Source organism: Lathamus discolor, chromosome 2 (assembly GCF_037157495.1).
Source record: "Lathamus discolor isolate bLatDis1 chromosome 2, bLatDis1.hap1, whole genome shotgun sequence".
Taxonomy (NCBI): domain Eukaryota; kingdom Metazoa; phylum Chordata; class Aves; order Psittaciformes; family Psittacidae; genus Lathamus; species Lathamus discolor.
The window spans coordinates 60617904-60634268 of record NC_088885.1 but is presented as its reverse complement, the minus strand read 5'-3'; the positions used below and the strand labels follow the sequence as shown (position 1 = coordinate 60634268).

The 16365-nt window shown below is 60.3% G+C and overlaps 2 protein-coding genes across 2 annotated transcripts; both read left to right on the top strand.

Annotated features, from left to right (window-relative positions):
• Positions 1-1523: 1523 nt before the first annotated feature.
• Positions 1524-3218, top strand: TMUB1 (transmembrane and ubiquitin like domain containing 1). The gene is made up of 3 exons (XM_065669279.1): positions 1524-1626; positions 1702-2130; positions 2485-3218. Exons 2-3 carry the CDS (start codon positions 1727-1729, stop codon positions 2837-2839), a joined length of 759 nt encoding a protein of 252 aa, XP_065525351.1. The 5' UTR covers positions 1524-1626; positions 1702-1726; the 3' UTR covers positions 2840-3218.
• Positions 3219-3463: 245 nt separating this feature from the next.
• Positions 3464-16333, top strand: FASTK (Fas activated serine/threonine kinase). Its single transcript, XM_065667118.1, has 10 exons — positions 3464-3584; positions 4046-4658; positions 6464-6934; positions 7498-7646; positions 7883-8099; positions 8228-8387; positions 8770-8861; positions 9259-9895; positions 10021-10135; positions 15785-16333. Exons 2-10 carry the CDS (start codon positions 4091-4093, stop codon positions 15869-15871), a joined length of 2496 nt encoding a protein of 831 aa, XP_065523190.1. The 5' UTR covers positions 3464-3584; positions 4046-4090; the 3' UTR covers positions 15872-16333.
• The last annotated feature ends 32 nt before the right edge of the window (positions 16334-16365 follow it).

Genomic DNA, 16365 nt, shown 5'->3' with positions numbered 1-16365 from the left:
TCACTTCCTAACACAGACCAAATCTCCACCAGAGCACAGCTCCTCCAGCCACTGGTGCTGCCTGTGGAATATGCTGGATTGCCCCCCTTGCTTTAGCATCACAGAATCCTTTATATTGGAAAAGACCCTTAAAGCTCATCAACTACAACCCAGCATTGCTGCCACCACCACTAACCCATGTCCCCAGGTGCCAATCTAAATCGCCCCTGGCACAACTGGAGTCCATTTCCTCTTGTCCTATCACAACACACACACACACACACACACACACACACACACACACACACACACACACACACACACACACACACACACACACACCCTCCTATCACGTAGTTATAGAGTGACAAGATCTCCCCGGAGCCTCTTTTTCTCCAGGCTGAACAAGCCCACCTCTCTCAGCCTGTCTCCATAAGAGAGGTGCTCCAGCCCTCAGAGTGTTTCCACAACTGCCTCTGGTCCCACTAACAGGTTTCCAAGGACAACCCACAAACAGGGAGAGGAGCAGCTGGTGAGCAGTCCTGGTCAGTGGGGTGGAGGAAGAGTGGCTGGTGAGCAGCAGGCTGTGTGTGAGTCAGCCCCGTGCCCTGGCTCCCAGAGAGCCTGGACTGCATCAAACAGCAGAACCAGCTGGTCAGAGAGGGAATTGTCCACTGTATTCAACATTGGGGTGGCCTCACCTGGAGCACTGTGCGCAGGTGCTGCGCCCCGCTGTTTGTGAGGATGTGAAGTTCCTTTAATGCACCCAGGGAAGACACAAAGCTGGTGGCAGGGCTGGGAGGCAGCTAAGGACTTTGGGCTTGTCCAGTCTGGAGGGAAGAAGGCTGAGGGGCGACCTCACGGCTCTGTACCTGAACACGGGAGGGGCTGATCCCTTCTCCGTGGGCTCCAGGGTCAGGATGCATGAGAATGGCTCGAACCCGCATCAGGGGAGGTTCAGACTAGGCGTTAAGCATCATTTATTTAACAAGAGGATGCTCAAACCCTGGAACAGGCTCCCTAGAGACGTGGTTGCTGCCCCAAGCCTGCCACTGTTCCCGAGGCATTTGGCCAATGCCCTTAACAACATGCGTTAGCTTTTGGCCAGCTCTGCAGTGGTCTGGCAGCTGGACCAGGTGATGATGGCTGTAGGTCAATTCCTGCTAACACAGCCCAGCCGAGACTGTTCTACGCATTGCCCCCAACAGCCATCCTTCCCTCCTAAGCCTCTCCAAGCGCCACCACATTAACACCAACACCCGAGCGCCTCCCTTCCTCCCCCTGAACCCAGGCCCGGCTGTTGCAGCCCCTTCCTCCATCCCCCCCGGAGCGCCGCATCTCCTCGGACACACACCACCAGGGACCATCACCTCACAAGCGGTAATGGCGGACGAGCGAAGGCTCTTAGCCGCCGTCCCGGCGCGGGGCACGCCGGGAGCTGTAGTCCCGCCCCGGCCTCCGGCACACCCAGAGCCAAGAAGCGGGACTACAACTCCCGGCGTACGCAGCAGGGAAAATATATACGCATGCGCAGACTAGAACTACAGCTCCCTGCGTGCTTCGCGGGTGCGCTGTATGCAGGCCTCCATTGGGACTACAGCTCCCGGCGTGGCGTACGGGGAGGCGGAAGCGGCGCGATGGCGGCAGGTGAGGGGCCTGGGCCAGTCGTGGCTCCGGTCGCCTGCGGCCCGGCGGGCTGACGGCCCCGCTCTGTGCCCCCAGGTCGGTAACCGCTACGGCCGCCGCCATGACGCTGATCGAGGGCGTTGGCGACGAGGTGACCGTGCTCTTCGCGTTGTTGCTGGTCGCCGTGGTGCTGGGGCTGGCCTGGGCCTCCACCCGCGCCCCCGAGCCCGCCGCCCCGCCCCGCGCCGCCGCGCCGCTGCCCGAGGAGGGACCGAGCGCTGCCCCAGCCCCCGTGGAGCACAAGGCCCCGCCGGCGGCGGCAGCGGCTGCAGCGGCTCCCGATGGGCCGGGCGGGCTGGCGGCGGGGCTGCGGCCCCGGGCCAGCCCCGCACCTGCGCAGGGCTGCCTCAGTGAGGGGGACGGCGACCCCGCCGAGCCCACCATGGTGCTGCGGCTGAAGTTCCTCAACGACACGGAGCGCCTGGCCCGGGTGCGCCCCGGCGACACAGTTGGGGCCCTGAAGAGGTGAGGGAAGGGCAGGCCGGTTCTCCCGCGGCACCGCTCGGGGCTGCCCTGGCTGGGGCAGCGCTGGGGGCGTCCCCAAGCCCTGCCGGCCGTTCCTGCCTTCCCTGGAGCAGCTGGGAGCTGGCACTCGCACTCTTGTATGGGTGGTGTGTGCTCGCCGTGGCTGTGCTCATCCGTGGTGGGGTTGTCGCAGCGCCTTCACTTATGTGGTTGCCTGTGGCAGCTGGTGGTGAAGTGCGGGCATGCGGTTCAGCGGGTGGTCAGGGTGGGTGTATTCACTACCTGCCCCTGGGGGGCTGGAGGGGGGACTGCGTCCTGATGGGAGTGTGACATCTCCTTGCCGCCCCGCTGCAGGGCCTATTTCCCCGGGCAGGAGCAGCAAGTGCGGCTGATCTACCAGGGGCAGTTGCTGCGTGACGACAGCCAAAGCTTGGCCTCCCTGCACCTCACCCACAACAGCGTCCTGCACTGCCATATCTCGCAGCACAGCCCGGCCCCCGCGCCTGCCGGCCCCCACGCCTCCGCCGACCCCGTGCACGCTGCCCTCAACGTAGGCAGCCTCATGCTGCCGCTCTTCGTGCTGATGCTGGCCGTGCTCTGGTACTTCCAGCTCCAGTACCGCCACGTCTTCACCGCCACCGCCACCACCTTCCTAGCCGGCCTCACCCTCCTCTTCAGCTTCATGGCCTTCACCATGTACCGCAGATAGCACAGCTCTGCGGCCCGAAAGAGCTGCCGTGCCCCAGAGTACGCATGGTGCCAGGAGGGGGCTGCCTGCACTCCGAACTGAGGGGCTGGACCTGGACTGTGTGGACCCAGCGCTCCCTCCCGGGCGGCCGAGCCAGGCAGGAGGCATCTGCGACAGCACAGCAGCCAGGGACAAGGGTGTTGCAGGGGCTGGAGCCGGGCTGCCTCTGGGGAGAGGGATCCCAGCCTGGCCCCCATCCCACGCCTGTGCCCCATGGCTCGGATCTCTCATGAGCGATGCTCCCGCCTGGGCTGGCCGACCCCTGCCTGGGGGTATCGGCTCCCCTGGGGCTGCCCCGGGGGTCCCGGTGTCACGATTAAAGAGGAAGGACTGAGAACGATCGCGGGCTCCCGGCTCTGATGCGCCTCCGGTGGGAGGGGGGGGAGACCGGGGCGGGGGGGGGGGCGGGGCTACGGGGCGGGGGCGTGGTCAGCGCCTCGGGCCACGCGTTCCGCAGGGCCGCAGCGCGCCTGAGCCGGCGGGTCCGCCCCGCCCCCGGCGCGAGGCGCCCGCTCATTGGAGGATGGGAGCCGGCTGCTTGCGGGCGGTGCGGCCCCGCCCCCGGAAGTGTGGGCCGCGCGGGGGGGCGGGGCCGAGCCCGCGGCCCGGTGGGGGCTGTCGGGAAGATGGCGGACTCGGTGTCCGGGAGGCGTTGAGCGGCCGGGGCGGCGGCGGCGGCGGGACACAGCGCGGCCGCGAGCGCCATGTAGGGCCCGGCACTGCGGGGCACGGCTGGGCCCGGCGGGTGGGCGTGGGGGAGCCCCGGGTTTGCGGTCTCGGTGCGGCCCGGCCCGGCGCTCCCGGTACCGTGGAGGAGCGCTCGGTGCGGCCCGGCGGTACTGGACAGGGATCTGCGTGCCCTAGGGCGCCTGGGACAAAGGGGATCTGCGGGCCTCGGGAGAAGGGATGGGCATGGGGGGAGGGACGCCATTAGGGTGAGGGCTCCTGCACAGGCCGGGGGCACGGGGTAACGGGGCCTGTGCGGGGCGGGAGACCCGGTGCAGGGGGACTCCGGGTGCGGGGAGCTCGGAAGCGGGGCGTGTATGGGGCAGGTACCCCTGCACTGAGGTGGAGCTGGGCGGGTCGGGGGTCCCGGTGTGGGCTCCTTGTTACCCCTCACCGGCTGTTGCCGAGCTGATCCCCCTGCCACCCTCCTCTCATCCCCAGGGTCTCCCGGTTCTCTGAAGCCTCCCGAGCCGCCCTGCCCTCGCCATGCTGCGCCTGCTGCCATGGCTCCGTGCTCTGACCCGGGAGAGCGTGTGGCCCGGAGTCCTGCAGGGCCTGGCTGCTGGTGACCGGAGCGGGGCCGGGATGTATCCCACCTGCTACTGTGCCGGCAAAGCGAAGCAGCGGGCTGTGCTGCTCCCCTTGGACCCCTATGGCCATGGGCTGCTGCACACCTTCCCCCCAGATGCCTACAGGACTCGAGGCCATGGCAAGAGGAAGAGCTGGAACTTCATCCACGAGAAGATGAGTTATGACACCTTCTTCACAATGAAGCGTCTGATCGAGCGCTCCCGCAGCGTGGGGGAAGTGCTGCGGTGGGTCACGCAGAATCCCAGCAAGGTGTCTGCCAGCCACTACCCCATCGCCCTGCACAAGCTGGGCCAGCTCTTGCAGCAGCAGCAGGGCCACGCTGCAGTGAATGGGGAGAGCCGTGGGCCCGGCCAGGTGCTGGAGCAGCCGGAGTTCCAGACTCTCTGTCAGGCCATCATCAGCGGCTGCTCCAAGTTCGATAACTTCAGTATTGTCAACTGCCTGTACGCCGCTGCTGCACTGGGTGAGTGTCTGGGCAGCCGGCGTTGGCTTGTGTGGAATCACCCACAGCAAATGGGGAGGTGGAGGGCAGTGGGGCAGCGGGACACGGGCCAGCGTGTGGTCTGTGAGGTGAAAGGAAAGCTGGCTTGTCCAGCTGCCATGGAAGGAGGAAGGATATACTGAGACAGGCACTGGTGTCTGGGTTTGTGTGTAGATTGACATGTGACGGTGGCTCTGTGGCAGATGGAGCTGTGCCCTGTGAAGGAGGAGGAGGAGGAGGCTCTGCTTGGGGTTGGAAGGATGGACTGACTGCTCTGGGAGGAGCTCAGCTGGCTGCAGCAGTCAGCCCGAAGGGCAGCCAAAGTGGTGGCCAGCGCTGCCTGGCAGGATGTGGGATAAACCACTCCTCGAGTTCTGTTCCAGCCCTGAAAATCAGGGAAACATCTGAGCATCAAAGCGTGCGATGTGAGATTTTGGCTAAACCCTTTGCAAGCTGTGTGCCCTGTGTTGGTGGGCATTTGATATTCAGGAGAGAAGGTTAAAGTTGGTTTGGGTTCCTGCTCAGCATTATGGAGCCTCCACTGGGCTGGGGACCCCCAAGGGCGCTGCAGATCCTCCTGCCCGCTCTGGCGGTACCAGGCTGCCTGGCAGGTACCCCGTGGTGCATGCCTTCCCACCCCAGTGGTTCCTGCCAGCCCCATGCACACATCTCCTGCCATTCTGTTTGCTTTTATCTTTCCCCCCACTGCCGCTGCACGCTGGGCTGAGGCCTTGGCTGAGCTGCCTGGTGCCGGCCATGGGTTGATGCAGTAACTCTAGATCCTGCTGGAGGGGGGAGGGAAGAAGTTCCTGCTCTTCCCTGCTCTGTCTCTCAGCGCTCTGTGTTTGTTGACGCTGAGCTCTGGGCTGCCAGGCGCCTCTCCCCTCAGCTGGGCTCCCCCCGGCCTGCTCTGGATTTGACCCACACTTTGTTCTCTGTCAGTCGCCCTCCCCTGCTCACCACGCTCACCCGCTCATTAATAAAAACACTCACCCGCCTCTTCTTCAGGGAACAAAGCAACTGCTCAGACCAATTCTTCACTTTCCACCTTCTGGCTGATTTTTGATTAATGATAAAACGCAGCGACTTACCCCATGCTGCCTCCGTTGCTTTAAAGCCCTTTTGAAAACTGAAATCTCGTCAGCTGGCTCAGGAGAGCAGTGGGCTACCAGGGCCTCATACGGTGCCTAATGCTCCGTGTGTCTCCTGAACATATCTCTCCTGACACACGGAGGATGGCCTTTGCCTTTTTCCTGTGCGCCTGGCCTCTCGTCTTTCCCTGGTTGAATAATACACCCGGAGCTGGGGGAGAGCGTTTTTCCCAGGAGTCGGGTTTGAAAGACTAAAGCTGGAGGAGAAAAAGGGAGATGATGGAGATGGGAAAGGATTAGTTGCCGTCACACAGAGACAGGTTTTATTTCAGCAATGTGTTTTCCAACCATAACTTTTTTTAGAGCACTTTTAGAGGTGTCCTATTTGTCTTTAAGAAGTTGGAGAGTTAAGGAATAAACCTCACTTTTGCAGATGAACTAAAGGACATCCATTCTGGCAGAGCAGGGGGTAATAACCCAGCAGCTCCACGTGACTTTTTCTATGGTTCAGATGCCCTCATATTCTGGTCAGGCTTTGCCAGACCGATCCCTTTCCCTTTCTCACCTTTGATTTGACTACTGACATTGCAAACCTGTCCTCCGGCTGTAGTCTAGTGCCTGAGCCTGTGAGGACAGTTGTGTATAGTGAAGATGGGAGATGGAGTCTGGACGTCCCTCATCCCTTCCCTGTCACAGGCCTCCCCGGGGAATCGCCGCTGGTGCGAGTGCTGGAGGATGAATCCCGGAGCCGCCTGGGCCGCTTCAACCAGAAGGATGTCTCCATGGTGTTCAGCAGCGTGATGAGGCTGCACCCGTCCAGCCCCCACCCCCTGGTTGAGTCTTGCCTCAGCAGCCTGGAGCGGCACCTGGAGAAGGAGCGGCACCCCCAGACCCTGTTCCTGCTCCTTTCCTACTACCGGCTGCGGGCACAGGCGCTGCAGGGACACCCAGCCTCTGACCAGCAGCTGATCAACAACCGCAAGATCCTGCGCCTCGTCAGGCACACGCTGGGGCAAGTGAGTGCCATGCGGGAGCACGAGCTGGCCCTCTTGGACGAGATGCTGGCCCTGTGCGCCCAGGAGGCAAACAACAAGGCCCTGGAGGCCATCTTCAGCTCTCAGCTCTTCTACGAGAACCGCCAAGAGCGCTTCATCCGCAGCATGGCAGGTGAGGGCAGGGTCTGCCCACTCAGGGTTCTTGCCCGCGGTGCGAGCCTCCGCCCCAATGCAGGGGGGGTCCATGCACTTGGCAGCCTTGGAGCTTCCTGTCCTGGCCCCAGAGGACATCTTGGTTTATGACACACCAGGGGTTTATGCTGAGTGCCAGGAGCTCAACACCTTGGTGAGGCTGGAGCGAGAGATGCTCTGTGCTCTGGCTGTCCTGTCACTGACTTCCTAGCCTAGTCCTTCCAGGGTTGGGAGCCTGCCTTACCCTGAGACTGGGAGCAGGCTGTTTTCAGTGGGGTTTCTAGAGAAGGGACCCCATTCTGTGTATATTCCATCTGTGCTTCTTGGTATGCATGTGATGGGATTCTGCCTGAGCCTCTCACAAGCCACATAACTGAAAGGTCTTTGGAAGTCTTCTGAGTTTCAGGAGAGATGGCTTTGCTCTGGGTCTTGTTAATATCCCACCTGCCTGCTCTGCCTTTTCTGCTCAGGCTCCTGGAGAGCCGCAGTTGAGCCAGAGCCAGGCCTCTCTGACAGTACCCTGCTGTGGTTTGCCCTGTGCAGAGTGGCTCCCCAGGAAGGCAGAGAACCTCACCCCCTACACCATGGCCCTCATTGCCAAGTACGTGGCCCGGCACCGGCTGCGTGAGCCTCGGCTGCTTGATACCATCGCAAACTTCCTCCTGAAGCGTGGGGAGCAGCTCGACAGCAAGGTGAGTGTTCACCCCAGGCTGGGGGGATGCTTGGAGCCGGCTCCAGAGCTGCCCTGATGCTGGGGAACCACGTCATTTCTCTGCCTTTGGGCTGGTTCTTCTTGCTGGCAGCAATCAGGATGTGCTCTGGTTCTTACGGGCTGTGAGAGCCTGTTCCTGCCCAGCTCTGGACAGGTTTGACCTGTCCTTTCTCCCGCTGCCTGGCCCAGCCCCACTCATTCTCCTCCTGCCCGCAGGTGATCCAGAAGCTGGTGTTTCCCTTCAGTCGCATGAATTACCGCCCATCCAACCACAGCGAGCTCTTCCCCAAGCTGGAGGCCATCCTGGAGCAGAAGGCCGGCAGCTCACCCCTGGCGACCGTCAACATCCTCATGTCCATGTTTCAGCTCAGCCATTTCCCACAGACCGTCCTGCACCAAGTCTTCTCCCCAGCCTTCATCACCAATGTTATGAGTATGTTGGGCCATTTCCCCGCATCACAGCTCAGGGTGGTGGGTTTGGGAAGCACTGGAGAGGCCGGGAGCGTGGCTGGGGCAGCAGGAGCTGCCTGGCAGTGTTTAACACCCGTCCTGCCCCCACAGGCAGCCCCTACGCGCTGATCGTGCGCCGCTACCTCTCGCTGCTGGACGCTGCGGTGGAGCTGGAGTTCCACGACTACAGCGGCCCGCGCCTCGACCCGCGCTACCGCGTCCTCATGTTTGAGCACGCCCTCACGGCCGATGAGGCCAACAGAAAGTACAGGTCAGTGCCGGGGAGGGAGGGGAGGGCTGCCCCGAGGGTGCAAACCTGACTCTGCCAGTTCCACCACTAAACCGCGGCCCTAAAGCGCCGTGTCTACAGGTCTTCTAAATGCCTGCAGGGGTGGTGACTCCACCACGACCCTGGGCAGCTTGTTCCAGTGATTGACAACCCTCTGGGGAAGAAGAATATGCTGGTGGTGTAACAGTGTCGAGAGGAGCTTTTCTGCTGAATGAGCCCAAAGGCTTTCCTTATTTCCCACTCACAGAGGCCTCCGTGTCTGTGCCCAGATGTGCTCAGAGGGACAGTGCGGGTTGGCGGTGCCTGAGGGGGCAGGATGGGGGCTCTCCCCGTTGCGTTCTTTGACTCTTCCTTTTCCCCTCAGTTACAAGGGGCTGGTGGCCGAGGCGCTGCGGCAGCTGGTGGGAGAAGAGTGCTATCGGCAGGATGAGGTGCTGCCCCCAGGATACTGCACAGGTAGCTTGGCTGCACTAAGCAGGGCCATGGCTCCCGGGAGAGGTGGCAGTGGGATGTGTGGTGCTGTGGGCACAGTAGAAGCCCTGCGGCTGCCTGAGTGTTTCAGGGAGGCCTGAGGGTGGGAGCTTACTCAGGGCAGAACTAGATTTGGCTGCTTTGTCACCACCTTCCCCCTGACACTGCTTTCTCCCAGTGCTTTAGGATGAAGCTCCCCAAGCTGCCCCACTGCAGGAGAGCTCATCTGGGCCAGTGTGGTAGTGGGGGGCTCCCTCGGCTTTCCTGTCTGCTGAGCTGGCTGGTACAGTCTCCCACTCTGGGACACATGGGGTCTCTGAGCACATGTCCCATCAGTAGAGGGGTCTCAAGTCTGGCGCTGATCCCTTTTCTCTCTCCGCAGACTTCCTGCTGTGGATCAACCGCTCGGGCACTGTGCTGCCTCTCTCCCGTGTTCCTGCAGCTTCCAAGGCTCCCGCTGTCCACACTGCAACATCCCCTGCCACCATCTCCTTGCGCTCAAGCGTCCTGGCCCTCACCTCAGACTTGCAGGACTTTGCCCCGTTTGCTCCAGAGACGCCAAGCAGCCCCCCGGGATCCCGGGAGAACAACCTGGCCGGGAGGTTCCTCCCCACGCTTTGCCCTGCCCCAGGGGGGCCCTGCTACCAGCCCCCCTCGGACTATTACTGCAGCCTGAGCAAAGAGTCTTCCCTGGAGAGCCAGGGCAGCTCCACGTTAAGCAGCCCTTCTGAGTGCCTCTCCGCACAGCCAGCTGGCACCCCTGACTGCTCCCCCAGGGGCACCTCCACAGCCACCCTCTTCCAGTTCCCTATCAGCAAGATCCTGGAGGAGGAAGAGGAGACTACTGCCAGCTGCACTGGCCACGATCACAATTGCTTCCAGGGGGAGCAGGCACAGGAGGAGACGGAGGAAAGGAGTCCCCCCACCAGCGAGGACGCCTGCCCTCCACCCTCTCCATGCAGGCCCAGCCCCAAGCGAGGGCCAGGCGAGGGCCCGCAGGGAGCTGAGGAGATTCAGAGGTACTGAGCTGCCCTTCATCCTCTGCTGTTGTGGGGACTGGGTGACACTGCTGCCCATCCCATCCTGCCTGCAGGGTCTGCGACATGGGTAACACTGTCCTCCTCCCGCTCTCTGTCCCCTGCAGGGTGGTGCTGTCGGTCAATGACAAGTGGCATTACTGCCAGAACTCCGATATCCTGGTGGGCTCACGAGCCATGAGGGACAGGCACTTGCGACTGCTGGGCTACTGTTTAGTTCAGGTAAGAGGGGGGCTGCCCCCTTCCCTCCCCCCGGCAGAAACCACCCATGGCCCTGCAGCAAGATGGGCTGGAGAACTGGCACCTCCACTGCAAGCACTCCCAGTGGCAGCCCTCCTTCCTCCTTCCGTGCTTGCTGCTAGCAAGAGGAAGCAGTGACTCATCTTCACAGCTACTTTTTGCCCTCCCCTCCCCACACCAAGACTTTTTCCATGCGGCTGGTGGGAAGCAGGGATAGAGGGACAGCCCCTCGTGTCCGCTGGTGCTGCAGGAATCCTGGTGCGGAGCTGAGAGACAACCAGCTCGCTAGTCAGGGAGGGGGAACAGGGGAACGCTGGCTCAGCCTGGGCTCAGCAGACAGCTCAGCTGCAGGGCCTCTGCGTGGAAATGAAGTGGGGACTTAGCTCAGGCTGATACCCTGCACTGTGACCCAAACTGTGGGTTCTGCAGCGTGCCTCTGGCCGCTGTGGTGGAGGTGAGGTGAGGCCAACCTCCATTTGGTGCCGGTTTTGGAGCCCTGGCCTCTTTGGGTGCAGCCTCTGGCTGGTCTGTGGCAAGAGCTGCAAATGGAGAAGGCCTCGAGGCTTCACTGACACCTTTGTAATTGTCTTTGGTAACTTCAGACGTTGTTTTGAGGTGTGCAGCTTCTGCAAGACTCTTTGTGAGGTGATTTGTAACTGGAGGATGGATCTTTCTGAGGAAAACAGAAAGGCAGGCCTCTCATTCCTGTTTACTTCTCCACTTCAGAGGTCACCTGAATTACAGTCATAGGTCTATTAAGCAGTCCTGTAACCATTTGTTAAAGCTCCTTGCCTCCCTGCTGCTGACGGCACCATGTGCCAACATGAAGCTCCTCCTCATTTCATAATTTGCAGTGTACGTAGTTCAGAAGCCCTTTGTTTGTGCATAGCTTTGGCAGTCCCATGACTCACAGTGTGGTATTTCCTTGGAGATCCCTTGAAGATCACTGCAGGGCACTGCAGCAGGCCCAGCTCTCCCGTGCGGCTCACCCTAGGTCTCCCTTTTCCTGGGTTTTGGGATGAGCAGCTGTGGGGATGAGCAGCTTTGCTGTTCATGATGAGCAGCACTCCCAGCTGGTGCCACAGCCTCTCGCTCTGTGTCTGGGATGCCCTTGGCTGAGGAAGGTGCTTGGCACAGCTGCCTCCACTCCCAGCTTTGTGCTGCTGCATCCCAGAGCTGCCCTTGCTTGCCTGCCCTGTGCTGCACCCACAGCAGCCAGGGACCATGCTCACCTTGCCGGGCGTCTATGTCCTGCCTCAAACCGTCTGTGGTGACCATTACTGCGTGTGTCAGGGCTGCTCCAGGGGAATGAGGCTGTGACCAGCAGCCCAGCAGCATCCCTGAGGAGCAAGGCGGAAGGGCAGGAGTGCAGGCAAGCAAGAGCAATCTTGCAGTATGCCATTAGGTGTCAGGACCTGCGTGACTGAGGCTCTAGAGCTCCTTCCTCCCCTCTGCTCAGCGTGATCATGGGGCAGCTGCTGCTGTGGTCAGCTCCCTTTATAGTGTGTGAGGATGGCCACGCTGGTCCCATCCCCTCTAGTCCCTCTCCAGCAGCAGGCAGTGACAGATCCTTGGAAAATGAGTCAGACATGGATCACAGATAGCCTGAGAGCTCCTGCACCTGCCCGGAGACCTGTGTTTGATCTCCCCAGTGGACCTCTTCTCTGTGAGCTTTTTATTCCTCTTTGAGCCTGCTCTCTTCCACACCTGTGGTGTCCAGTGCCAGGCAGCTCCAGGCACTATCACCTGCAACAAGCCCTTGTTTGTTTTAAGCCTGTCAGCTCAGCTGAGGGGTGCTGCTGGGTCTGGTACCATGAGGGAGAGAAGAGCAGCTCTGCGGTTACCACCTTCTACGTTTGTGTTTCCAGAGTCACTTCCCCTTGGCCACCCCTTTAAGATGAAGAACCCCAGGCAGTTCAGCTTCTTCCTGAGCTGAAGCTGCTTTACAGCTTGCAGGTTGTTCTTGCTCATCTTGTTTGAGGTTCATTTCCTCTTCTTCCGATAGCTTTACTGCATCTCAGAGTGGCTTAGGTTGTCAGCAGCTTCTGGAGGTCACCCAGTCCAGCCCTGGCTTACACAGGCAGGGTGCTCAGTACCGTAACCAGTGGAAATTTGAATGACTCAAAGAGAGGTTGCTTTCTGGGTAACCTGCTCCAGGGTCAAGGCCAGTGCTGCTTTACCCTCACAGTAAAAGAGGTTTTTCTTGCGTTTGGGCAGGGGGGTGTGTGTGTAGCTTTTCCTTAAGTGGTGTTTCTGGTGGTTTAGGTTTGTGCCCTTGCCTCTCTCTGTCACTGGGCACCACTGAGAGTCTGGCTCCGTATTGTTTCCGATTCCCTGTCAGGTATTTGCACATATATAAGATGCCCCAAACCTTTTCTTCTCCAGTGCTGCCAGCCTCTCTTTGCATATCACATGCTGTAGTCCCCTGATCATCCTTATGGCCTTGCACTGGATGTGCTCGAGTACATCCATGTCTTGTTCTGGAGAGCTCATCACTAGACACTTCAGTTGCATCTCACCAGTGCTCAGTAGCAGACAAGGATCTGCTACCTCCCGTAGAATCATAGAATAGTTAGGGTTGGAAAGGACCTTAAGATCATCTAGTTCCAACCCCCCTGCCATGGGCAGGGACACCTCACACTAAACCATCTCACCCAAGGCTCTGTCCAACCTGGCCTTGAACACCACCAGTGATGGGAGCACTCACAACTTCCCTGGGCAACCCATTCCAGTGCCTCACCACACTTACCGTAAAGAACTTCTTCCTTATATCTAAACTTCCCCTGTTTAAACCCATTATCTCTTGTCCTATTGCTACAGTCCCTAATGAAGAGTCCCCCTCCAGCATCCTTGTAGGCCCCCTTCAGATACTGGAAGGCTGCTATGAGGTCCCCACGCAGCCTTCTCTTCTCCGGGCTGAACAGCCCCAACTTTCTCAGCCTGTCTTCATACGGGAGGTGCTCCAGTCCCCTGATCATCCTCGTGGCCCTCCTCTGGACTTGTTCCAACAGTTCCATGTCCTTTTTATGTTGAGGACACCAGAACTGCACACAATGCTCCAGGTGAGGTCTCACAAGAGCAGAGTAGAGGGGCAGGATCACCTCTTTCGACCTGCTGATCACGCTCCTCTTGATGCAGCCCAGGATGCGGTTGGCTTTCTGGGCTGCGGGTGCACACCGACAGCTCATGGGGAGCTTCTCATGGACCAACACCGCCAAGTCCTTCACAGGGCTGCTCTCAATCCAGTCTCCACCAGCTTGTAGCTGTGCCTGGGATTGCTCCGACCCAGGTGTAGGACCTTGCACTTGGCATGGTTGAACTTCATAAGGCTGGCATCAGCCCACCTCAGAAGCGTGTTGAGGTCCCTCTGGATGGCATCCCTTCCCTCCAGCATATCAACCGAACCACACAGCTTGGTGTCATCGGCAAACTTGCTGAGGGCGCACTCAATCCCACTGTCCATGTCACCGACAAAGATGTTGAACAAGACCAGTCCCCAACACCGATCCCTGAGGGACACCACTTGTTACCTGTTACTACTTGACATTCAGCCATTGATCACAACTCTCTGCATGTGGCCATCCAGCCAGTTCCTTATCAACCTGGTGGTCTGGTGCTTTTCCTAATGCAGCTTGGGATGCCACTGGCTACCTTTCTCCAAGGGAGCACTGCAGGCGGGTTTCTTCGTAAGTCCCTTCTGAAGGCAGCAGAACCATCTGGTGCACCAGCCTCTCCTCCCCATTTTGTACATCCACAGCCTTACTGGGGCTGCACTTGGTGCCGGTGTCCAGGTCGCAGATGAGGACACTAAACGGTGTTGGCCCCATGGTGCCTCCTGGGTGTGCAGCTTGTGACTGGTCCAACTGGGCACGGTGCCTGTGCTCACACCTCAGCCACCCTTACAGTTGATTTAGGGCCTTCTCTTGTTGGCTGTTGCACTGCCATGTGTCTGCTCGCCCAGCGCTGGAGTGCCTGTCATGTCTGGCATGCTGCTAAGCTGTCTGGGTATGTCTGTGTGACGGTGCCAGGGCTGTGCTCCTTGGGTGCCGTTGATCCGTGGCAGTGGCAGGTGTGGATTTGTCAGTGTCTCTGAGCAGGGCTTCCTCCCGGAAGAGCCCACTCCTTCCATGGCACAGCAAACAGGGGCTGCCCGTGGTTACTGCAGAGGGAGCTGGAGAGGGACTCCTCATCAGGGACCAGCGATAGGACAAGGGGAAATGGGTTTAAATGTAAACAGAGGAAGTTATAAAACAGGTTAGGCATAAGTTCTCTACTGTGAGGGTGGTGAGGCCCTGGCACAGGGTGCCCAGAGAAGCTGTGGCTGCCCCATCCCTGGCAGTGCTCAAGGCCAGGCTGGACGGGGCTTGGAGCAACCTGGTCTAGTGGAAGGTGTCCCTGCCCATGGCAGGGGGGTGGAACTGGGTGAGCTTTATGGTCCCTTCCAACCCAAACCGGTCTGGGATTCTGTGACATCACCAGGTCTTGCACCCAGTCCCTTCCTTGCCTCCATCCTCAGCTAGGCCTGTGCCTTCCTTCCACCCTTCTGGCAGACCAGGAGTGCTGTTGCAGGGTCACCTACCTCAGACCCTCCGCTCTCTCACAGATGCTCTGGGGCTCACCCTTTCCAAGGCAGATGTTCTTTTCCCATGTGGTCCTGGTCTTTACTGACAGCAGCTCTTTTCCCTTGGAATTTTCTAGGTAAGGACATGCTCCTTCCTTCCCAGTACCCTGCCTGGAATAATGGCCAGATTTGATGTTGCCACAAGCCCTGTCCTGCTCTGGCACTTGCTTCCAGCCTGTTGTTTGAAGGAGCTTTCTGTGCTGTTGATGCTTCTGTGGTGCCTGCAGGGCAAGCCCACTGGGGAGGCAGACCCCACAGAGCTGGGCCATGAGGAAGGGAGCGTGAAGCAGTGCAAGGAGGTGGCTTCATACAAGAACTGCCAGAAGCACTGCCAGAAGCCTTTGATTCAGACTCCCTGCAGCCAGAGGACTTGGTTCCTTCTCCCCATGCAATTAGCTGCCTTCTTCACCCCTGGCCTGCGTGGGACTGGGAGAACAGTGCCTGGCTGCAGCCTGTCCACTGTCCTGGGGCAGGTGCAGTTTGTCTGTGTTCCATCCCACTTGCTCATCTGTGATAGTCACAAACAGGTCCTGGACCTCGTGTAGCACCCATGTCAGGGTCTGGCCTTTCTGCAGAGTCCCTGGCTCATCTGTGCCAAGTGTTCCCACCCTGTCCCTTCAGGATGCTTACTATTAGCCCTGTTTCTCAGTGAGCTGGTGAGCAAAAGCTCCCTCTGTTGCAGGCATAGGGATTGGGATGGGGCTGCCTATGGATGCAGGTGCCAGAGTGGGCAGCCAGGTTCAGGGGTGACATGCTGGGAAGGCATGTCCCTCACTGGGCAGCCCCCTCACTTCCTCTGCCCTGCGGCAGGGGGATGCAGCGCTGGGGCTTGTCAGCTCCTCCTTGTGCCTTCCCTCCCCTTGGAAGGAGCATCGCTGCCCTCCTTCCCCAGGAAGGGGCCCAGGCCCTAGCTGTTCCCCCTTGCCACCACAGCCGGGCGTGCCAGGCGGCCCGGGGCTGGGTGCTGATGGTGGGGGCTGCTCTGACTGTTTCTTCTCATCCACTTTCAGCTGCCCTACACGGAGCTGGAGAAGGTGAGTGGCATCGAGGAGGCCAAGCACTACCTGCGGCAGAAGCTGAGGGAGCTGCGCTTCTGAGGGACGGATGCGCTGGCCCTGGGTGGGGAGGGGGCAGAGCGGGGAGAGGGCAGCAGCTGCTGCAGCCCATTTCCCCTGGTTAGGGGGGGATGGAACTGCCCCCCATGCTGGGGGGGGATGCGGGGCCAGGCATGGGCACCTGCTCCTTGACGTGGGGCTGGGGTAGTGTGAGATTATTTATTGCTGTTAGCAGGGGAAGGGGTATGATTGGGGTGCGTAGGGGAGTCTTTGGGTGCTGGGGATGAGGGGTCCCACGCTGCCCCCCCAGCCCTGTCTGCAAGCATTGCTGCAGCGAGGCCTGGCCAGGTCTCCTGGCAGCTTTGGGGGATCCCTGTGCTCCCAGCACTGCTGTGGGAAGGGAGGGCTGGGCCTGGCCCCCACTGCGGGGTCCCAGGAGCCGTGACAGACCCTGCAGGGCCGACGGTTTGCACAGGGGGGGCTGCTCCCTGGGCCCTGAGCCGGGAGGAGGGGGGGGGCTTGGGAAGTGGGGGGTT

What these genes read in the sequence shown, in the direction of transcription:
- TMUB1 (XM_065669279.1), top strand. Translation starts at nt 1,727, where the DNA reads ATGACGCTGATCGAGGGCGTTGGCGACGAGGTGACCGTGCTCTTCGCG. An exon ending in ACAGTTGGGGCCCTGAAGAG is followed by an intron (nt 2,131 to 2,484) that starts GTGAGGGAAGGG and finishes GCCCCGCTGCAG; the next exon opens with GGCCTATTTCCCCGGGCAGG.
- FASTK (XM_065667118.1), top strand. Translation starts at nt 4,091, where the DNA reads ATGCTGCGCCTGCTGCCATGGCTCCGTGCTCTGACCCGGGAGAGCGTG. An exon ending in GAGGCCAACAGAAAGTACAG is followed by an intron (nt 8,388 to 8,769) that starts GTCAGTGCCGGG and finishes TTTTCCCCTCAG; the next exon opens with TTACAAGGGGCTGGTGGCCG. An exon ending in GGAGCTGAGGAGATTCAGAG is followed by an intron (nt 9,896 to 10,020) that starts GTACTGAGCTGC and finishes TGTCCCCTGCAG; the next exon opens with GGTGGTGCTGTCGGTCAATG.